Raw genomic sequence first — 24,537 nt, forward strand, 5'->3', positions numbered from 1 at the left:
AAAAATATATAGATAGTCAACATTTGAAGTGGATCAAAACCTTTCATCAAAGTTGTTCCAAAAACAAAACGATACCCGTACTTGTCATAATAACTTAATACTTTGATAACCTTTTTTTGATCCATCTCAAATATTGACTACTGTGAGAATGTGTGTGTGTGTGTGTATATATATATATATATACACACACACACACACACACACAGTGGGTACGGAAAGTATTCAGACCCCATTAAATGTTTCACTCTTTATTATTTTGCAGCCATTTGCTGAAATCATTTAAGTTCATTTTTTTGAAAACACGGAAAAACACAAGAATTGTTGACATTTTTGCAGATTTATTAAAAAAGAAAAACTGAAATATCACATGGTCCTAAGTAGGGATGCACGATATGTATCGGTCGATAACTTGCGCGTTTTGTCAGTAAAGCCGGTTCTGTAATCAGCGGTAAATGCCATCAGGTGCGTGATTTCACGTTGAGCCGTATATACTACACACAGCCGTTGTTTACAGACGAGCTGCGCACATTCACACTGATAATGAACATTGCTATGCGCAGCTCGACGGTAAACAACGGCTGTGTGTAGTATATACGGCTCAACGTGAAATCACGCACCTGATGGCATTTACCGCTGATTACAGAACCGGCTTTACTGACAAAACGCGCAAGCTTTATCGACCGATTGGTATCGGTGCATCCCTAGTCCTAAGTATTCAGACCCTTTGCTGTGACACTCATAAATTTAACTCAGGTGCTGTCCATTTCTTCTGATCATCCTTGAGATGGTTCTACACCTTCATTTGAGTCCAGCTGTGTTTGATTATACTGATTGGACTTGATTAGGAAAGCCACACACCTGTCTATATAAGACCTTACAGCTCACAGTGCATGTCAGAGCAAATGAGAATCATGAGGTCAAAGGAACTGCCTGAAGAGCTCAAAGACAGAATTGTGGCAAGGCACAGATCTGGCCAAGGTTACAAAAAAAATTCTACTGCACTTAAGGTTCCTAAGAGCACAGTGGGCTCCATAATCCTTAAAAGGAAGACGTTTGGGACGACCAGAACCCTTCCTAGAGCTGGTCGTCCGGCCAAACTGAGCTATCGGGGGAGAAGAGCCTTGGTGAGAGAGGTAAAGGAGAACCCAAAGATCACTGTGGCTGAGCTCCAGAGATGCAGGCGGGAGATGGGAGAAAGTTGTAGAAAGTCAACCATCACTGCAGCCCTCCACCAGTTGGGGCTTTACTGCAGAGTGGCCCGACGGAAGCCTCTCCTCAGTGCAAGACACATGAAAGCCCGCATGAAGGACTCCAAGATGGTGAGAAATAAGATTCTCTGGTCTGATGAGACCAAAATAGAACTTTTTGGCCTTAATTCTAAACGGTATGTGTGGAGAAAACCAGGCACTGCTCATCACCTGTCCAATACAGTCCCAACAGTGAAGCATGGTGGTGGCAGCATCATGCTGTGGGGCTGTTTTTCAGCTGCAGGGACAGGACGACTGGTTACAATTGAGGGAAAGATGAATGCGGCCAAGTACAGGGATATCCTGGACGAAAACCTTCTCCAGAGTGCTCAGGACCTCAGACTGGGCCGAAGTTTTACCTTCCAACAAGACAATGAACCTAAGCACAGCTAAAAGAACGAAGGAGTGGCTTCACAACAACTCTGTGACTGTTCTTGAATGGCCCAGCCAGAGCCCTGACTTAAACCCAATTGAGCATCTCTGGAGACCTAAAAATGGCTGTCCACCAACGTTTACCATCCAACCTGACAGAACTGGAGAGGATCTGCAAGGAGGAATGGCAGAGGATCCCCAAATCCAGGTGTGAAAAACTTGTTGCATCTTTCTCAAAAAGACTCATGGCTGTATTAGATCAAAAGGGTGCTTCTACTAAATACTGAGCAAAGGGTCTGAATACTTAGGACCATGTGATATTTCAGTTTTTCTTTTTTAATAAATCTGCAAAAACGTCACCAATTCTGTGTTTTTCTGTCAATGTGGGGTGCTGTGTGTACATTAATGAGGAAAAAAATTAACTTAAATGATTTCAGCAAATGGCTGCAATATAACAGAGTGAAACATTTAAGGGGGTCTGAATACTTTCCGTACCCACTATATATATATATATATATATATATATATATATATATATAAATAAATAAATTTTGAACTGTACTTGAGTTAGAATAATAATCTGCTATTCTGAACACAACCCTGATGCTGATCAAGGTTGTTCAGACCTTTCTGCAGAGATAAGTTATCTATAACATACCTTAACTAGCTAACCAACAATTACAGAGAAGTGAAAACTGGTTTGAAATTAATTTTGCAGGCCTCTAAGGAGCAGGACTGAACAATCTTGGACTGAAGTGAAGGAAGATTAAATAATGGTATTAAATCTTCACAACCATTAAATACAAAATAAAAACTACCTCAACACATTTGATTATGAACAGCTGCCAAATATATAATTGTTGATGAAAGACTGCACCAGAATGCTTTTAAACTGATTTAGGTTACACATAAGCAACATATCTTAAAAATACAATACATAATCAAAAATAATTCAGAAATGTGTAAAAAAAAAAAAAAAAAAAAAAGTAAAAATAACATTGACGTTGTTGTTGTGGGTAGCTACATGTTATGGCAAAAGACAAAAGAAAATAACAGCATTTTCATTACTGAAATGTGAAAAAAAAAAAAAAAACACTTTTCCACTGATCAGAGATCAGTTTTGTATATCAAAATCTGCCCAAAATATAAGGGACTCAACACAATTAGTCTCTGATCAGTGTAGATGGCACCAAAATGACATGTAAAGTCTGGCATAGATGAAGAAATTCCAATATATTACAATATAAGCACACTTACAAGTTAAAAAAATTATTTTCTGATTATGGGCTATCAAATGCTCACTGAAAATCACATAGTATATTTCATTTACTTTTTTACAACACTTTTTCAAACATCATTCCATGTTTCAAAGCATCCACCTATTTTAGTTAACAAATGTGACTGAGTTTTTTCCTTATAGCACTTAATTTTGTAACAAAAGCAACACTGCTTAAGAAAAAGTAGACAATGGCGCATAATATATCAATCCAAGTCATAAGAGAGGCATGTATATATACATATATATATATATATATATATATATATATACACACACACGCATCTCTTCAGAAAAACAAAAATATGAGTATATGTATTAGTAACAGAAGCAATAAAACAACAGGAAGGGCACAGCTGATTTAATCTCAATTATAAAAGACCCATGCTGCAAAAGTGAGAATCTCCGTTCATCCCCGTTTAATCATGCTCGCAGGCAGCGCCATCAACGACTGGTGCAGTGTGGGAAAGTCTTTCAAATGGGAACCTCAGAGTGACAGGAGCAGCTCTCAGAAGCAGCACCCTGGGCTGTTTCCATGATAAACCCACACAAACATTCATTCCCTGTCACGCTCGCAGCTGAAAGGTGCTCTTTATGGTTCGCATCGCTCCTTAAGTAGGGCAACGTGTTTGATAACGAAACTGTACCCTGCATTTCATATTTCTTCTTGTCGTAGAGAAACCGACTCTCTTTCTTCCGAAGAGAAACAAGGAAATAAAAAAGTTTACACTTACAAACTTACAATGTATTCCTGATAACTGGATTTTTACAGAAGATAATATTTAAAAAAAAAGGGAAAAGAAATAGAAATGAAAAGAGACAGAGATGCTGTGCAGGTGCCTGTGGTATGTTCAGAGTCTCTGTCTCTTGAGGCACCAGAAGAGATCCGTTTAGCAAGTATGTGTGAGGGGCCGTTATTCGGATTTGTGACAGTAAAGGTCCTTTAGCGCTTTGAGCTCCTCGATGAGCGTTTTGTTCTGATTCTCCAGTACGGCCACTCTGTTTTCCAGACATTTAACGTACTCTTTCTTTTTCCTGCGGCACTCCCGTGCTGCCTCCCTGTGGTGGAAACATATTATTACAGTCAGGGGATTACAGAGGACACCATATGAGTCACTCCAAGTAAAAATGCAACATTCACTCCTCACTTTAATGATTTTTTAATTGCGGAAATGAAAGGATTCTAGGTTAGGGATCTAAGGGAGAACACAGTGCAGTGGTGCTATAGTCATAGTTGAAGTAAAATTATAATACATAAATTAGAGGCATTTTAATCAGGAATGTTATCAGCTATGAACAAAAAAGAAGGAAAACTTGTATTATTATATTACTATATATTACTATACATTGCTAATAATATTATTAATAATACTAACAACAACAACAACAATAATAATAATTTTATTGTTATTATTAATAGTAATCATAATAAAAATAGTTCAAACGAGTTCAAAATACAAAAAATTTATTAAAAAAATTATATTAATATGCAATAATATTGCACTGTAAAAATGTGTTTTCAATAATAATAATTATTATACTACAAAAGGCTTGTTAATCCAATATTATACAAAATAATGTATAATTACTAATATAATAATAATAATATTTAAATTATTAAAAATTAAACAAATCAATAAAGGAAATTAGATTAATATGCAATATTATTGTACTGTAAAAATGTGTTTTCAGTAATAGTAATAATTATTTTATTATTAAAAGCTTTTTCAATCCAATATTATTATACACAATGTTTATAATTGCCCCCCATTGAACATTATTATAGAATAACATTGCTAATTATTATTATTAACATTAATATTTGTATTATTACATTTATTTAAATTATTACAAATTAATCAGATCATTAAAGAAATTCTATTCATATGCAATAACAATATTGTACTGTAAAAATGTGCTTTAAATAATAATAATAGTAATATTTTATTATAAAAAGCTTTTAACAATATTATACATAATATATAAAAATTATTGTACAAATGTACATTAATTATTAATAAAATAATAATAAAACTTGTTTTCCCCCTTGAATATTACAGAATAACATTGCTAATTATTAATATTATTTTAATTTAAATGATTAGAAATGAACAAAACAGCAAATAAATTATTATTATTATTATATTATGCAATAATATTATTGTACTGAAAAATGTGCTTTTTTTAATATAATAGTAATATTCTATTATAGAAGGCTTTTTAATCCAACATAATAAAACTAATAAAACTCTACATTGAATATTGTAGAATAACATTGCTATTTTTTGTTAATAACATAAATATTTTTATTAATAATAATTATTTAAATTATTACATATTATAATATGCAATATTATTGTACTGTAAAAATGTGTTTTCAACAACAAGTAAAATTTTATTACAAAGTAATATTTTATTTTAAAAAGCTTTTAATCCAATATTATTAAACATAAAAATTATTATATTATTATTATAATAATGCACATTAACAATTAATAAAAATCATTACAATAATAATCATAATAATAAAAACGTGTTTCCCCCCATTGAATATTACACAATAACATTGCTAATAATAATAATAATAATTATTTCATTATTTTAAAAAGAATCTATAAAGAAATGCTATTAATACGCAATAATATTATTGTACTGTAAAAATGTGCTTTCAATAATAATAAGTAATAATTATTTTATTATAAAAAGCTTTTTTAATCCAATATCATTATACATAATAATACAAGTATAATCCTACTAATAATATTAATAACACATTGTATTATTAAACAAATCAATAAAGAAATTCTAACATTTATGGTACATTAAGTATATCTTACTTTCTTTGCTTTCAAATGTTAAACTATAAGGCTTTACATTTTAAATGTATGTGAATACACAGCAATTGTTCTCAGATTTATGCAATTCACCTGGGTCATAGATTATACTCCAAAATGAGCATGTGCATTAATTGTGCAGATGTGCCTTTTTTTTTTTATCATACCTGTTCTTCATTAGTCGAACCTCCCGCTTGCGTGTGGCCTCCTCAGCTCCTCCCTGACTGGGCAGTGCAGGAGAGGAGGCCATGACCACCCCTGGAGCAATGGTGCTAGCAGCTGCGGTGCGGATCTGATACGCCTGAACATCTCCTGAGGCCGCTGAAAAACACAAGCAGCACAGATTTATATTTTGACAAGGAGACATTTAGATGCCTTGTGTGGCTGCCTGCAGGATATAGATTATGCCTAGCCTAGATTTAAATCTACATGTCAGAAACCACACCAGTATACTTACTCTTATCTCTCGTTATCTTCTGCCATTTTATTCAAGGTTTTATGCGCTTGTGTGTAACTGAAATGTTGAAATCTCACCTTGTACAACCACCTGATTGCTAGGCACCAGTATCTGCTGGCCGTCGCTGGTCTGTGCATATTGCAGGATGGTGGTGCCGGGCTGAGCGCCTGCCGCGTTTGTCATGGTCAGGGTCTGTAGCCCTTGAACTCCATCTGTTCCATTATTGGCTAACTGGATCGCCCCACCCTGAGTGATAGCAACTGGGGAAAAACAAATGCCATGAGGTTGACTGTATATTTACTGAACTCAAACAGTGTCAAGCTGCTATTGCAAATGTTGTATAATAGTAGCAGCAGTGCATTTGCACTAGAGAAACAAATTACTTACTGTACTGCCCACTACTTGTCTGGTAGATAGGCGTTGGCACGGTAACAGTTGTTATGGCTGGAGTGGAATCCTCCTCTGATTTCTCCTCTTCTATCCGTGGGACTGCTGGAGCATCAGATGAAAGGTCGTTCAGGATCTTTCTGTGTTACAAAATGTCAAATCAAGCTTGTGAACAATAGATTGTGAATGGACTAAAATAGAATTAGCACACTAATTTTAAAATTTCCATAAGGAATGTTAATATCTGGACAAAAAGGACTGCAGTAATATTTCAAAAAACGCAGATGGAATTGCGGAATCCAGATGTAAAAATGACTTTACTGTATAACACAGAATGTCATGGAATTTGGATGAATAAATCAAAAGTAGGTTGTTACACTTAAACTAAAATGCGATATAAACTAATGTCTGTGGATATTAAGCCACAAAATACTATTTAAACATGAATCCTGCATTGTGTTTACAACACATACTGAAACAAAAATGATGTGAGTACATGATCACAAGCATAATCTCTAGAACTGCTCACTTCACAAGCATTTTACTGTTTCTTTTAAGTAAAAACTTGTGTCACATTATATACAAAAAGAAACTTAAAAGGTCTTTATCAAAATAAAAGTTACTTTTAACTTAAAAAAAGCCTGTGACAGAAATATATTAATTAATGTGATGATAGTACTACTACTTATTAAATACTTTTTAAAGGAATATTTACCAGAAAAATCATTTACCAGAATTTATTAACTAGAAAAATGTAAATACAAAACACAGTATTTCTGAAAAAAAAAGAAAGAAATATGTAAAACATTAACGTTTTTTAAAAATCTTTTATTTTATTTTTTTTTATAAATCTGCTGTTAAATTGTGCACGTTTCATGATTTCAATTAATTAGACATGCTTTTTGATTAATATTTTTTAATTTAAAGGTAGCCCTGAGTATTAAGACTTGTATAGCTTAATGCCACATTAATGATGTCTCTTACTGCAATATGTGGTAGAAAACCTATGAAGATAACCCAAATCGTTACAGATTTTGGACTATGGGGTAAGCCATTATTTGCACTTTTCTCACAAAATTTTAAAAACACCCGGATATCGAGTGAAATCCTTGCTGAGAAACCCCTTCAGTGGCTCATGTTTACATCATTTGTAAGCTCTTTCAACAGCTTTGGTCTACTAAAGGGCAAAAGTGGAGGGAACACAGATGCGGGTCTTTAGGAAGTTTTATTTGTCACAAGGCATCTTCCCATTCTTTTCTCCTCTTCTTATCACTAGGAAAGTAGTGAAGACTTACATCGCTTCTCTTGTTGATGCTATCGGTTGTTAATTTTACACAACACAACTCGGAAAATAAAATACGGATACAATGCAACATTTCTCGCTTTTGGTTGAACCCAGGGTTCCCATTAAAACAATTAAAATGGGGGAAAAAAAAACTGAATTTGGGGAAACAATAAAATTGATTTTATAGGGCCCTATAAAATGCATCAATTGAGTGTACTAAGCAACATGAAGAGCTCAAACCCTTTGTCAGTGACCAAACTTGAAGAGAGTGAAATGTCTTTGCATTGACTTTTACCTGGTCTTAAATGGTCTCAAACCTCTTTATAGTTGTGACAGTGTCTCAGTCCACATTATATTCACAAAGGTGTTTTAGGAAGCCAAACTGTTTAACAACAGGTAAAAAGATAACTCTGTCATCATTTACACACCCTTCACTTGTTCCAAACCTGTCAGGAAATTTTTTCTTCTGCTGAACACAAAAGAAGATATTTTGAAGAAAGTGGGGAGTTAAACAGTTGCTGGTAGACATTGATTTCTATAGTATTTATCTTCCATACTAAGTATTTCAGTGGTACCAGCAACTGTTTGGTTACCAACATTCTTCTAAATGTTTTTTTTTTTTTTTTGCATTCAAGAAAAGAAAGAAATTCATACAGGTTTAGAACAACTTGAGGTTAAGTAAAAAAATAATAATAATACTTTTCAGCTTTTCAGCTCTTTAATTATTTTTCATAGTAAAATTTTTATATTTTTGTAAGTATTGTAATTTTCATCTCTTAATTTCAGTGAACATAGGTTTACAAACACATCTCATTACAAATCTGGTGAAATACTGTAATCATCTGTCCACATAAATGTTGCAAAACGAATGTGAAAATAAACCAAAACTGGTGAACATCATGTTCCCAGATGCATGTTAAACTCGCAGTGCATGTAAAGTTAAAACTTGCTGCATTCACTGTGAACCAAGACACTTCAAAACAGGATTTTGAGCTACTTGCATAAATATTGTACCACGCTTTGCTTTGAAACACAGCTTGCAGCCTTGTGATGTAGTAAGAAACTAAGGAACTAAGGCACTAAGGAATATTGCGATATTGATTTTAGATCAACTCACAGATGCTTTGCCAAAGCAATGGTGCAAAAGACAACATTCAACGAGATCTCTGAAGTTATTAGGTAAAATATTTTTGATTTTTTTTTATAAAACTGTGGTTGCCTGCCAGAGTCTATGTAATTAACTGGAAACACTGCACCGAAACTACAAATCCATTCAGGTACCTGTATGAGGGCCGTCTAGACAGGATCTCTCTTCTTTTCTGGGAATCTGTCACACTGTCCACTGACTCCTGTGAATCATCACTCTCAGCAATGGTAGAAATCTAATACAAAGGCAACAAAAGAAAAAAAGTCAGGTATTATTTTTAAACTATTGAAGGATTAGTTCACTTTCAGAACAAAAATGTACAGATAATGTACTCACCCCCGTGTCATCCAAGATGTTCATGTCTTTCTTTCTTCAGTCGTAAAGAAATTGTGTTTTTTAAAGAAAACATTTCAGGATTTCTCTCCATATAATGAATAAGTATGGTGCCCCCAAGTTTGAACCTCCAAAATGGAGTTTGAATGCAGCTTCAAATGGCTCTAAACGATCCCAGCCGAGGAAGCCGCTTATCTAGCGAAACGATCAAATTGACAATTTCTATACTTTTTAACTTCAAATGCTCGTCTTGTCTCGATTTTGCCGATGCGCATGCGCAGTCTGTGTGATCCGGGTCAATACAGTTAGGGTATGCTTAAAAACTCCCATCTCATTTTCTTCCCCAACTTCAAAATCGTCCTACATCGCTGCAGAAGTGTTTACAAGGTGAACATACAAAGAAGATCAAACACTCTTTACAAAAAAGGTAAAACAGCATTGTAGGACGATTTTGAAATTGAAGACAAAAACGAGATGGGAGTTTTTCAACATACCCTAACTATATTAACCTGGATTACACAGACTACGCATGTGCATCGCAGAGACAAGACAGGCATTTGAGGTTAAAGTATATAAATTGCCAATTTGTTTGAAGCTGCATTTAAACTGCATTTTGGAAGTTCAAAAATGGGGGCATCATACATATCTATTATATGGAGAGAAATCCTGAAATGTTTTTCTCAAAAAACATAATTTCTTTATGACTGAAGAAAGAAACATGAACATCTTGGACGACAAGGGGGTGATTACATTATCTGTAATTTTTTGTTCTGAAAGTGAACTAATCCTTTAGGTCTTCTAGACTAGCAAACAGTATACATAATAAATTAAGACAGCTCACAGAAATGAATCACATCAGGCTTACCTGTACAGTTTGCACTTGTGGGGATTGTATGACGGAGGGTTGGGCTGCCTGGATGACCCCGTGAACTTGCACCGTTTGTCCATTGGGCAGCTGAACTAAGGTCACTGTGGGCGCAGTGGCTGATGCCTGTGCTGCAGCCATGGAAACCTACATCAGGGACACACAGCAGGGTAAGACACAGAGACTAAACTAAAATAGATCCGAACTGAATCAAAATATCAAACCACAACTACATGCATAATTACTATAACTGTACATATAACTCTATCGATTACAATTAGCCTTGGAATGCTAACAAATGGGTTTCCAAAAGCTTTGATCCAGGAAACTCACCTGCGCCAAGGTGGCAATCTGCTGAGTGTCTGTATCTGAGACTGCAGTGTCGCCGCCCTGCTGGACATCTGCTCCTGCCTCCATGGTCATTTAGATTGCCTGGAGATGTAATTTAAAATCTTTTACTTTGGCAGATATACAGAATACTATAAATATACTGTGAACATAGAGAGTAGGTCACAAACGCCTCATGTCAAGGGAAACGGTGAGCCGCAAAAACACCCTGCCCACAGATTGGGTTAGTCGAGTTTCATTTTGAGTATTTTGGGTAACAGTTATAGAATTGTGAAGTCTGAAGTGTTGTCCTATAAAGTATGTATGTATTTATAGGCATTACATTTGAACCTAATTAAAAATTAAATAAAATTACTCGGGTATAAAACAAAATATTAATAATACAATGCATTACATACCAACTTCTTTTCTGACATCATTACAGGACTAAAATGTTTGCATTTATATAGTCTAAATGTATTTTCACATGATAAAAATTATGTACATAAAGTAATTCACGTGAAAAATACAAAATATTAATATACATAGAAACAAAAGTAGCCACCAAGCGTTAACACGTTATTGAGAATATACATTTACATAATTAATATTAACGAAATTAATTTAGATGAACCCACTGTTTCATAAGTAATAATGTTAGAAGTGACACACTAAGCATCGTGCTCCACAAACCATGTTGACTCCATTTGCCGCCTTTTTACTTCCGTATACAGCTGTCAGTCAGATTTAAGCTTTGGTTTTTATAGGATTTATGAATAGAACGTTAGTTAAAAAAAACACACAAAAACAGGGTGCTATTAAAATTACTTCTTTTTTTGTACAAGTGCCTATTTATGGCTATTTAAGATAAAGCAAAACAATAAACACAAGTGCTTGCATTTTCAGGCGTGTTTCGACTTGTAAAATAGTGTTCCAGGTTGAATGAAGCAAGTATGCAACACAAACTCAAGTCTGTTTTATGGTGTAATTTGATGAAAATAATACTCAAGAGCAAACCGTTTTCTCTCTGATTTTATTACCAATTAATAATTACACAGAATAATTGTTTGAGTGGTACACAAAACCTCTGCATGGGCGAGAATGCAGTGAAGATCTTTAATGTAACGGAGAGCTTCGACCGCTCCATAAAGCAATGCTGGAGCCAAGAAAAAAAAAACATTTCATGTGCTGTATTTCCATCAAAATGTGCCATGGACGGGCGATCGCATTCATAACTCTACGCATTTCTTATCCTTCGCATAAACACATGTACTTTGTAGAACCGTCGCGCTTTCCTCATTCGACTGTCTGACTGACTCATTGTCTGCAACCAAGTCTGAGCTGTTGAGAAACATGCCCACCGCCGCCATGATCTCTTTGTTACAGACGGATCGAGCATTGCAACATGTCCACTAAAACGGCAAGTGCATTATCTCTTTCCCCCACGAATGCGTCTCTTCTTACCCGACACAGACTCGCCTCGTCACTCCCAGGCCTCCGGAGCTCCACTTTTATTTAGTCCGACACGTAAGAGACCGCGTCAGGCTACACCTCCGTCGCGTCACCGAGGACAACAACACAGAGAACGAGGGGGACGAATACAGCCCTAATTCACGATCGACAGGATCCGATGTGTAGGCGGAACATGCCGAACTGCGTACGAAGATATACGAAGAGCGATCGAACGGAGTCGGATTTACACGAGGTCTCGCTCCAAGTCTTCCCACACGAGCATGCGTTAGATCTCCGCGCTGTGATTGGCTGCCTTTTGTCGTAATAAATATGAATGCATCTTTTCAAATGTACTAGAGCAGAAGTTTTCAATCTTTCATGCAACGGCCCCCAAAATATGATCATACTAATGGGAGGGGCCTCGATTCTACAAGTTAAAAGGCAGTTATATGTTTTTTTTGTATGTAACAATATTAAAATATGAACATCAGTCAAAAGTGATTAAGATTTTTAATGTTTTTCAAAGAAGTCTCTTCTGTTCACCAAGCCTGCATTTTTTTTAGCCAAAATACGGTAATATTGTGAAATATTTTAACTAGGTTACTTTTTTAAAATATAATTTATTCCTGTGATCAAAGCTTTCAGCATCATTTTCAGCATTTATCTGAAATAAAAAGTGTTTGAAACATTATAAATTATATTCAAAAGCTTGGAGTCAGTATTATATATATTTTTTATTTATTATAGAAATTAATACTTTTATTTAGCAAAGATGCTTTAAATTGATCACAAGCGATAATAAAAACATGTATAATGTTACAAAAGATTTCTATTTCAGATAAATGCTGTTCTTCTGAACTTTTTATTCATCAGTGAAACCTGAAAAAAATCCACTTAGCTACTTTTTACCATTATAATAATAATAATAAATGTTTTTTGAGCAGCAAATCAGAATATTAAAATAATTTCTGAAGGATCATGTAACTGGATTACTGATGCTATTTTTTTTTTTAAGTTTTAAAATCACAGGAATAAAGTATATTCTAAAATATATTTAAACAGAAAACAGTTTACTATTTGTTTAAATAGTAAAAATATTTCTACATTTATAAATATGTTTAAATCTATAAATAAATGGTTCAAAAACTTGACTGGTAGTGTAAAATATTATTTGAAATATTTAGTTTCTTTTATTACTGCATTTTTGTGAATATAATAGCAATTATTATTACTTTATTTATTTGTTTTAATCAAATATGTATTTTATTTTACCAATTTTATTTTATTTTAAAAAAAACTTTAATCCATATTTTTTTTTTATGTTAACATCCTATTTGTTAGTTTATTTATTTTAATAAAAAAATAATCGATTTATTTATTTTGATCTTATTTTCATTACTTTGTTCTTTAAAAAAAATACTGTTTTTCTCTAAACATTTACACGGACCCTTACTTACTCCCTTGTGCCCCCTGGGGATCCACGGGCCCCAATTTGAAAACCCCTGTACTAGAGGACTTTTAAAAGCAAAAGGAAAAAATACAATCCGTATTTTGTTTATGAGAACGACAGAGAGACCTCTGTTTTTGCAGTAAGGCGGGTCTTGTCAACATGAGGTTAAGATTGGACAACTTGAGCGGAACGTCACGGAATGTTCACCAATCAAACTTAAATAATCACTGCAGAAGACGACAAGTTTACCGCCTACTTGCCAAGAACCAGGAAATAGTTATGATATTTTGATAGGCGACTCACAGTCGATTTTAGTCATTGTGACATACTTACTTTCTATTACTTTCGTGGTCGACGGAGTTTGTAGCAGATATGGCATCGTTATTCAAGAAAAAGACGGTAGACGGTAAGTTTATGGCTGCTGGTCTGAGGGCTTGTTTGTTTGGTCAAAACCGCCCAGCAACACTCTCACGTCAATCATCGACTGGTTTCGTTAATACTAATGCCTTTAACTTGTTTAATACGTTAAAGTCTAATTTAAGATGTCTTTAAGCCATTTCTGGACATTGTAGATATTTTTGGTCCACTGTGCTATTCAACACAAGTGTCTTTTATTCTGAAATGTGTGTTGGGACAGCTGCAACCGAAAATATTTAGAATTTTCTTGATCAAGATTGAGTCTAACAGCTAGTATCGAGGTAAAGATAGCCTATAAACCAAATCTAATAGTTTATCAAATCACTGTACCATTCTTGTAACTTTAAGTGGTCTAATTACTTTGTATTGAAGTTGTGCCCATACATTAATTTGTTATCTGACTCAGGCTTTGATAATGTAAATCTCCTCTCATGATACAGATGTTATTAAAGAACAGAACAAAGAGTTGCGGGGAACGCAGAGACAAATTACAAGAGACCGGACAGCACTGGAAAAACAGGAAAAACAGCTGGTGAGAATCCCCACCCATCAATGTGACGTGAATATGATGCCATATGTTCCCCTTTTTCACTATTGAGGAGTGTGAGATCACGAGGTTATGTCATTAATGTCACACCGAGCTAAATTGTGTCAATAGATTATGACTAACAGCACATGATTCTGTTTCGGGCTGAGATAAGGCCTGGTTATGCCATTGTGATGGTGGTGCTGGTGGAAACTTTTTTGTTTTGTTTAATAGCCGCCACCCTTCATACCATTCATACTCTCATACCAGTGAAAACATAACTAACACACTGTAAAAATATCCTGTTAAATTTACACCTAAAAAGCAGCAGCGGAGTTGCCAGAAATTCAAGTATATGAAATACTGTGACAGTGTTTCAGGTGTTACGGAATTACGAATTGGTGACTGTCTTTTATGACTTATAACTATATATATCATTAAGAGATTTAATCTTTTATTCATTAATTTTTCTACTTGAACAACCAAAATGTGCTTTTTACATTGAAAAGAGCTGACAAACATCATAAAAATACATTTGGTAAATTCTAAAGCTGTCATAATTGAAGGGGCCAAAACATGGCCAGTACTCATAGAAACACTAAAACAATGCGATAAACATGACATAATACCAGTCAAAAGTTTTTTAACAATATGATTTTTTAAAGAAGTCTCTTCTGCTCACCAAGCCTACATTTACTTGATCCAAAGTACAGCAAAAACAGTAACATTTTGGAATATTTTTACTATTTAAAATAACTGTTTTCTATTTTGTGATATTTTGTAATTTATTCCTGTGATTTCAAAGCTGAATTTTTAGCATCCAGTCACATGATCTTTCGAAAATCTAATATTCTGATTTGCTCTCTTCTGACTGCCATTATCAGTCTCTCTCAATGTTTTTCCTTTTTTTTTTTTGAAAGTCGTGAAAACACTATCGTGGAGTTTTTCTTTTGCTATTTGAGCAAAATGGGAATGCAAAAAATATATATTTGTGGTACTCTCCCATTCACTGCTCTCGAAGTTAACCCAACTAGGACGACTTAAGCTGCCAAGAAAACTGGAAATGTGAAAAGGTCCATTATTATTATGTTGAGAACAGCTGAGTAGAATTAGTTTCAGGTTTCTTTGATGACTAGAAAGTTCAGAAGAACAGCATTTATCTGATGTAGAAATCTTTTGTAACATTATAAATGTCTTTATCATCACTTTTGATCAATTTAAAGCATCCTTGCTAAATAAAAGTATTAATTTCTTTCCAAAAAAAGAAAAGAAAAACTGACTATGAAAAAAATACTGACTCTAAGCTTATCATTATAGTGTATAATTATTTCAGACAAATGCTGATCTTTGGATCTTTCTATTCATCAAAGAATCCTGAAAAAAACAACTGTTTTAAATATTGGTAAAAAAAAAATAGAACAGCAATTTAGCATATTACAAAGATTTCTAAAGCATGAAAAGATGCTGAAAATTCTCCTTAAATTACATTTTAAAATATATTCAAATAGAAATGCTTTTGCTGTAATTTGGATTAAATAAATGGAGGCTTAGTAAGCAAAAGAAAATTCTTGAAAAAACATTAAAAATCTTACTGTTCAAAAACTTTTGACTGGTAGTGTAAATAACATAAATATAAATATAACAACTACAAAATAGAAAACGTAACAATAATCACCCTAATGTGCATTGCTGATAACAAAAAATATCAATAAACAAAGTTGTTTATATAAAATATTACATAGTCTTTTGTAAATAAATAAATGTGACTGAAATTTACAGTAAAATTAAATGTAACTTGACGTTAAACCATTCGCAAGTGTGTGTGATAAGATAACTTTTTTTTTTTACTGTAGCATTTTTTTAGTTTCGTTTTCCTCTGCAAATAGATGTTTCTTTGGCTTCTTGCACAAATGCACAAAAAATCACATAGAATTACTTAAAATCACAGTGAAATAATCTCACATACACTATTTCACATGCACATTTCATTTCTATTCTCATCTTTGAAGCACTTTGAGCTGCATTTTGTCTTTTAATAGTATTATACAAATAAACAACAAATAAATCACCTTATTCTACTTTCACCACAAAGCGGCATTCTGGAAAACTGTGTTACCGTGTTAACTATTTGCTTTCTTTATCACAGGAAATGGAAATCAAGAAAATGGCAAAGACAGGGAACAGAGACGCCTGTAAAATCTTAGCCAAGCAGCTTATTCAAGTGAGGAAACAAAAAACACGTTCATATGCAGTCAGCTCTAAGGTCACCTCCATGTCTACACAAACCAAGCTAATGAACTCCCAGATGAAGATGGCTGGTGCCATGGCCACAACCACCAAAGTAAGACTTTTTGGTCTTTTTGAACTTTATAAAAGTCTGTCCCAGGTGCCACGAATTTTAGATCAGTTCATTTTAAGCAGTCCTGACAGTGATCTAAAGCTTAACTCCTAAGTTAGGTTGAATATTGTGTGAAGCTGCTGTGATTTCACATTTAAGTAAATCGGGCTGTTCATTTTGTACTCCTAAAAACCAAGGAGAATTAGCATTTTCGAGCCATGGTTTCCCTCTGGAATTTCTAATGGGTTTTTTGAGTTATGGTTTTGGATTTACGAGTAAAATAGGACTGTGTTAAACATTCCCGGATGTAACTTTCCTATTCTATTTGTGAAGTTCTCTTTAATATGAAAGGATTTTTTGAAAGTAAGGAATTTGAAAGTAATCTTAACCTTATTTTACTCAGAAGTGGTAAACCACTTTTCAAAACCCCCATTCTAAATTCCCAAAGGGAAATCATGGCTCGAAAATGCTAGTTTGTGTCCAGTTAGGGCTGCAAATTGTCGTTGTGTACAACTTAACAACTCTATTAATTATGTATGTTACGACCTGTGTGGTTTTGGTTTTCTTAGTATTTGTACTAATTTCAGTGTATATGTTGGTCTATAAATGCATATCTGGCACAGTGTAGTCGCACGTTGATGCACGGCCATTATTCTTTGCATAAGTAGCCTAAAGTAAAAAATTTGAAGATGGACATGAATCAAACAGTGACTCATTTGTTTGTGACTTTGCCTTTCCCAAAACAACTTACAGACAATGCAAGCTGTCAACAAAAAGATGGATCCAAAGAAGACAATGCAGACCCTGCAGAACTTCCAGAAAGAGACAGCAAAGATGGACATGACAGAAGAGATGAGTAAGATGTTTTTAATTATTTATTGTTATTGTGGGTGATTTTGTTAGTGGGTTTTATAAGATCATATCATAGGAGGGAAATGTTTTGGACAAGTGTGTTTTTTCATTTTTATTTAGTGATTTATTTATTTATTTTTTACTAGAGTGACTCCTATGATGAATAGCTTGTTGTTTTCTAAAGAAATTAAAGTAAAAAAAGAGTAAATGACTGCACACTAATATCATTTGTACACACTACCATTTGAAAGCTTAGGGGCATTATGATTTAAAGAAATTCATAGTTTTATACAAGATGGATCTATTTAATTGATCAAATGTGACAGTGAAAGATTTCAAAACTTTGGGATTGTCTAAATAGATTAATGCATTTATTAAGCAAGGATGCATTACATTAATCAAAAAGTACAGACATTCGTGTTTTGTCACTTTCCACAAAAATATTAAGCAGCAAAAACATTGATAATAATAAAAAAATGTTTCTTGAGCTGAAAATCAGCATTTTAAAATGATTTCTGATGGACCATGTGGCACTGAAGACTGGATGGCTGCTGAAAATTCAGCTTTATCATTACAGAAATAAATTACATTTTAAAATACATTAACATAGGAAATAATTATTTTAAATAATAATAATATTTCACCTTTTTACCAGATAAATGCAGCCTTAGTGAGCATAAGAGACTTGCTTTATGGATGCAAAAACTTTTGAACGGCTGTGTAATGCAAATGTGTGCAATGCTTTTTGACATTTCACCTGTAGCCAACTTGAGATGGATGTATATACTTTTTTGTACATATCCATATAGTTTTTTTAACAAACCCCAACATAATTTGATTGTAGTGCATGTTTTTTTTATACCCTTTTTCTGTTTTGTCTGTTTACAGTGAATGACACACTGGATGAGATCTTTGAGGATTCTGGTGATGAGGAAGACTCTCAGGATATTGTGAATCAGGTGTTGGATGAAATTGGAATTGAGATCTCAGGAAAAGTAAGAACTGAAAGGGATATGGGCAGCAATCAATAAACAGACTTATTACTGTAGTGCATTAGTGTTGAAACCCATTTTCATTAAGGACAAATGTCCATTAAGGCTCCACAGTATATGGAATAAAAAAAAAACATTATGCATTGCAATATGATTTCAGTGCATTAATCCGTAGACTTTAAGGAGATGCAGAGAAAAAAATACATTGCATATGCTTGGCATATATGTATCATATGGCAGCTAAGCAGCAGTGATGCTAGTGTTAAGCAGAGAACCTACAACTGAACATACAAGAGTTTTTGCATTCAAATAAGGCCAAAATGAGGAAGTACCTCAGTTGTGTTGAACACATTTGGCTATAAAAGTGATGACCATGCCTAATCTGAAGTGGTTACAAAACCTGTAGACCACAATGGCTATTCATAGAAATAAGCTGAACCTCTTTATTCTGTCTGAGCATGAAAACTGTAGAAAGAAAGTCTGCAAGCATGGTTAGATTTAACCCTCTTCCCAAACATCATCAAAGCAACTATCCAGTGGTTCAAGTTTGCACTTTGTTCAGAAGGCTTGCTTTTTCAGATTGATATGCAACTATATTTAAAGAAGCAAAATGAGAAAAGATCATGTTGAAAAGGGAGTCAAAGCTCCAATCTCCACATAATTTAAATAAGCCTATGATTAAGCCTTCATTCAGTTTGCGTTTGATTTACAGTAATCCTAGATAATGCATTGTATAGAACGTCACTTCAGTACAGGATTTACTGTTGCTTCGAGAGATTTTCTTCAGCTGGAATGGAGAGATATCAATCTTGAACAAAAAAAAAAAAAACCTGTTTTGACTTACTAATCTTATATCACATCATATATAGCCATCAAATCATCCAGCGAGTTTACCACATATCACTTTTTTCATTTATATCGTGCAGCCATAAAGTTCATGTAACTATGAAATCCCTAAATGTACCACTGTGAATTTAATGAAATATGATTTGCATACAAGTGTTATGTAAATGTTCAAGTCAAGTTTTTCATGTAAACTTTATATAAAACCATCTCAATAGTAAGGGTATTCTGAACAACATTATCTGTACATCTATTCTTTACTCTTTGCAAATGCGTCCTTATGTTCTCCACTCTCGCCTGAGAGCATACACAGCTAAATCTTAATAAAACAGATTTGCTCATCCCCACAGCATGGATAATAAAACTTTTATTCAAGTTGTGCATGGGTTAAATACAGAAAGCTAAAAAAAAGAGAACTCCTGTTAGAATCACTGAAGCTGTCAGTAAGCTTGCGCTAAACAAAACACTGTTGATTTGTGTGGTTTTTGAGTGGATTCTGACTAACTTAAACACCGGATTTGTGTTCATGCGCTGTGAGTGGCCTAACTGCAAAAACACATAAATAGAAAATTTTACAGAGCGCTCACACCAATACACACCGCAAGTTTTAAAAGCAGCAGCCTGTGTGCAGGACCCAAATTAAGTCAGTACTGGATACTGCAAAAAAGCTGGTCTCATTAATTTTGTTAACATTTCAGTATTGACTTGGTGCCGAAGTACCAGTAATTTTTAGACAAATTTAAAATGTGAACTAGGGGTGGGCAATATGACCAAAATCTTATATCACAATTGTAGTGATTTTATTTCATGCTAACGATATCTGCAAAATGTTAATTATTTTACCAAAATAAGAGGGATCATACAAAATACATGCCTTTTTTTTTTAGTACTGACCAGAATAAGATATTTCACATAAGACTTTTACATATAGTCCACAAGAAAAAAAAAAAAATAGTTGAATTTATAAAAATGACCCTTTTCAAAAGTTTACGTACACTTCAGGTCCCACAAATTCTTTGTTTTGTTTTTTTTAGCATTTTTGTGTATTTGAACCCATTCCAACAAGGACTGTGATTTTGAGGTCCATCTTTTCACACTGAGGACAACTGAGGGACTCATATGCATCTATTATCAAAGGTTCAAATGTTCACTGATGCTTCAAAAGGAAACAGTTGAAAATGTTTTGAATTTGAAGATCAGGGTAAATTTTACTTTTGTATTTTGGGAAACATGTAAGTATATTCTGTAGCTTATGAAGAGCAGTACTAAATTGGGAAAAAAGATATTTAGGCAAAATAAGAAAACCTTATTCTTCATTCTGTTTAAAAGTTTACACCCCTGGCTCTTAATGCATTGTGTTTTCTTCTGAAGCATCAGTGAGCATTTGAACCTTCTATAATAGTCGCATGCGAGTCCCTCAGTTGTCCTCAGTCATTGTTGGAAAGGGTTCAAATGCACAAAAATGCTGAAAAACCAAAGAATTTGTGGGACCTGAAGAGTTTTGCAGGACAAACAAGGGACTCATGAACAACTATGACTAAACAAAAAACAAAACAACAACTGTGGATTATTCAAGGCACAACACAGTATTAAGAATCAAGCATATGTAAACTTATGAACAGGGTCATTTTTATGAATTCAACTTTTATTTTCTCTTGTGCACTATAAGTAAAGTCTTTTATGTGAAATATCTTATCAGTACTAAATAAAAAAAAAAACTAGCATGTATTTTGTATGATCTCTCTTATTTTGGTAAAATGATTAACATTTTGCAAATTCTGCAAGGTGTTTGTAAACATTTGACTTCAACTGTATATCACAATATAGTTATTTTTGCTTTAAATAAGGTCTTTATGATATCTCAATTTATAATACCATAGAAATTTCAATATAAGAAACTAATACTAACCTAAATGTATATATTACTTCTTGTCAAAGTTACAAAAGTGATTTAGTCAAGAGCAGTGAGAGATTTCTCTCATTTGTTGTCATGAATGACAAGCAGCAGAAATATTAGACTGCTATTACTTTAAGAGCTGCCCAGATATAATACTGTTACACGTGTTTTCTTTCTAAATTACTGTATTCACGAGGATACTTCCAGGATGGGCATTGTGACAACAAATTTCTACCGGTTAATTAAGTCTACCAGTATATCGGCCACCCCTACACTGTGAACTTATTGATCACAAATTAATCTCAATTTCGGTGTGAAAACATTCATACATTTTTAGTTTTAAGGAACAGGATCCATAGATGTTTAATGTTTTCTGTACCCTTCGGCCTATGCAGTATAGTGTCATGACTATTAAGTCTTGGATTGCAGATGCACCATCACATCGTATTTTTATCCATAATGGGTTTTTTGTTTCCCCTGCAGATGGCTCATGCCCCTTCAGCTGGCCGAAAGCAACCAAGCGCTGCTACATCCAAAGCAGATGGGATATCAGATGAGGAGATTGAGAGACAGCTCAAAGCTCTTGGAGTGGACTAGTGCTCATACACACACATGCACACTAACACCTGATTATTGCCTGGCAACAGGAGGCGACAGCAACACACAAACACATTAGAATGCATCCATACCCAATACAAACACACAGACACAGATGCTGATAAACGGACAGTCCAAAAGCTTACTTTCACAGTCACGGACCTGCCTACTCTGGGATAACATGCCACAGATGGCAAATGCAATTTTTTTTATTTTCATTATTTATTTATGACAATGAGAGATGACTATCAAGGTTGATTAGGACTCTTTCACGTTTCATCTGGCATTAGGATGACGAAAATAACAATAAAATGTTTGAATACACATGTTGTAAATGAACACATACAATGCCTTCCAGACTAAGGCGGATGCGTTCCCCTGAAATCTACAACTTCTGTCTCTTTGATCGATAACTCAGAAAATCACGTTGGTGTAAACAAGTTTGACGGGAGAACTCTACCTCTGTAAACATAAGACGTGACGGGGTTTCAGCCGCGTTTCGTCTTGTCCTCCCGGTACCTTGCTGTTCTCCCGGCGCATGACAAAACACTTGTGTGAGTCACACTTTAGTTTCCTGTTCTCACCTTCGCTCTGTTTATGAATAGGAAATGATTCGGTTTGTCTTCTAGGTTAATTTTGGATATTTTGAGTGCGCATATTTTATTCAGCTGCTTTTTAGAGGGCGATGCCAAATCGTAAGGTTGAACACATTGTTTATCCTCCTGTGATGTCTCAAGATGGTTGCTCTCCTTGATTTCTCATGTGCCTGAGGTCTCGGGTTGACAGTGTGTGTGGTTTTCTCTTGAGGTTGTGTGAGTGCATTGATCAAGTTAGTTATTCTGACTTTAGAGATGCTCGGAAGGTTCCCAGCTAGTCAGGGTTTGACCAACGTAAGGGTTGTTATTTTGAGTGGCATGTGAAAGTGGCATACTGAGCTTGATTTTGGAATTATCCACAGAAGTTGTATTTAGGCTGACGTTGGTTATGCACTGCAATATATTGTAAGGATTGTAAATAATATAGGCATGGAAGGTTGATTAGTTTATTGCTTAATCTACAGTGAGAGTTTTGGAATATGGGTGATGATTTTCCTTTTTAGAATTTGTTCACTGACAGGTATTGTTCAGATATAAGGGGATTGTATACCCCGTTAACCATAAATAAAGTTTTTAATGATATCTCAATCCTTTGTGTTTTTTTTTTATAGACAAGTGGGAAGATATTTGTTGAAATGTCAGTTTACCACTAGAGGGCAGAGCCAAAACATGGTTAAATATTTACACTTGTTAAGCATTTATAAGAAAGCTGCACTGCTGTTCAAAAGTTGGGTTTGTTCAGTTAAAGTTAGCCTTGTTGAATACTTTTTTTTTTTTTTTTTTACAAGGATGCATAAAATTAATCAAAAGTGACCTTTTAAATATTTTAACATTACAAAAGATGTCTATTTCTAATACTGGTGTCCTATTTGAATATAATTTAAAATGACTTTATGACTCACAATTGCGAGTGTATGACATTCTGCAGTGTGATTAAACAGAGTACAGGGATGTCGACATAAATCAGTGCTGGAAACAGTTTTGCTGCTTAGTATTTTTTTGGAACTTGTAATACTTTTTTCTTTCATTCTTTGATGGGAAAAAAAAAGTTAAGCCAAATAATTGTATTTATTTAAAATAGTAATCTTTTCTAACAATGTAAGTCTTTATTATCAATTGTATTCATTTAACACATCTTTGCTAAATAAAAGTATGAATTTCTTTTAAAAAAGAATGAAAAAATGTATCTACCACAAACTTTTGAATAGTAGTGTATATTGTAACACAACATTTTTATTTTGAATAAGCACTGTTCTTTTAATTTTTTTATTTATCAAAGAATCCTGAAAAAAAAAAGTAAACAGGTTTCAAAAAGCAGCAACATTAATAATAAATCTGTATATTAGAGTGATTTCTGAAGGATCATTTGACACTGAAGACTGGAGTAATGATGAGTAATAAAAAATTCAACTTTGCTTCACAGGAATAAATTATATTTTAAAGTATGTTAAAATAGAAAACTGTTATTTTTAATTGCACTACCAGTCAAAAGTTTGGGGTCAGTAAGAGTTGTAATGTTTTTAAAGAAAGTCTCTTATGCTCATCAGTGCTGCATTTATTTAATCAAAAATATAGAAAAAAAAAACTGTAATATTGTGAAATGTTATTTCAATATAAAATAATGGTTTCTATTGTAATATACTTTAAAATTTAATTTATTCCTGTGATGCAAAGCTGAATTTTCATCAGCCGTTACTTCAGTCTTAAGTGTCACATGATCCTTCAGAAATCATTCTAATATACTGATTTATTATTAGAATGATCTGTATTGGATCTATATTGGATTATATGTTGCAACAGTTGCCCTGCAAAGTATTTATTTAGAAATTGTTATATTTTTTTCAGGATTCATTGATGAATAAAAAGCTCAAAAGAACAGCATTTATTCAAAATATAAATATTAAAAAAATATAAAAATACAATTTTACTGATCCCAAACATTTGAATGGCAGTGTTAGGGTATATTGGGTATATATTGGGTTTCTACAAAATTATTAAGCAGCACAACTGTTTTCAACATTAAGAAATGTTTTTGAGCAGCAAAACA

The 24,537-nt window shown here is 33.8% G+C and overlaps 2 protein-coding genes across 2 annotated transcripts; one reads left to right on the forward strand and one right to left on the reverse strand.

The window, feature by feature from the left end:
- Nucleotides 1-2,475: 2,475 nt before the first annotated feature.
- LOC141336197 (cyclic AMP-responsive element-binding protein 1-like) lies at nucleotides 2,476-12,106 on the reverse strand. Its single transcript, XM_073841739.1, has 8 exons — nucleotides 11,995-12,106; nucleotides 10,537-10,635; nucleotides 10,204-10,350; nucleotides 9,140-9,240; nucleotides 6,574-6,713; nucleotides 6,264-6,446; nucleotides 5,897-6,050; nucleotides 2,476-3,954 (listed from the first exon to the last, which is right to left on the reverse strand). The coding sequence occupies exons 2-8, from the start codon at nucleotides 10,624-10,626 to the stop codon at nucleotides 3,810-3,812; spliced, it is 960 nt and encodes a 319-aa protein (XP_073697840.1). The 5' UTR covers nucleotides 10,627-10,635; nucleotides 11,995-12,106; the 3' UTR covers nucleotides 2,476-3,809.
- A 1,574-nt stretch (nucleotides 12,107-13,680) lies between these two features.
- On the forward strand, nucleotides 13,681-23,072 carry LOC141336198 (charged multivesicular body protein 2b). Its single transcript, XM_073841740.1, has 6 exons — nucleotides 13,681-13,838; nucleotides 14,290-14,381; nucleotides 16,522-16,716; nucleotides 17,467-17,569; nucleotides 18,454-18,560; nucleotides 21,781-23,072. The coding sequence occupies exons 1-6, from the start codon at nucleotides 13,805-13,807 to the stop codon at nucleotides 21,892-21,894; spliced, it is 645 nt and encodes a 214-aa protein (XP_073697841.1). The 5' UTR covers nucleotides 13,681-13,804; the 3' UTR covers nucleotides 21,895-23,072.
- Nucleotides 23,073-24,537: the final 1,465 nt, after the last annotated feature.

This window comes from Garra rufa, chromosome 6 (assembly GCF_049309525.1).
Source record: "Garra rufa chromosome 6, GarRuf1.0, whole genome shotgun sequence".
Taxonomy (NCBI): domain Eukaryota; kingdom Metazoa; phylum Chordata; class Actinopteri; order Cypriniformes; family Cyprinidae; genus Garra; species Garra rufa.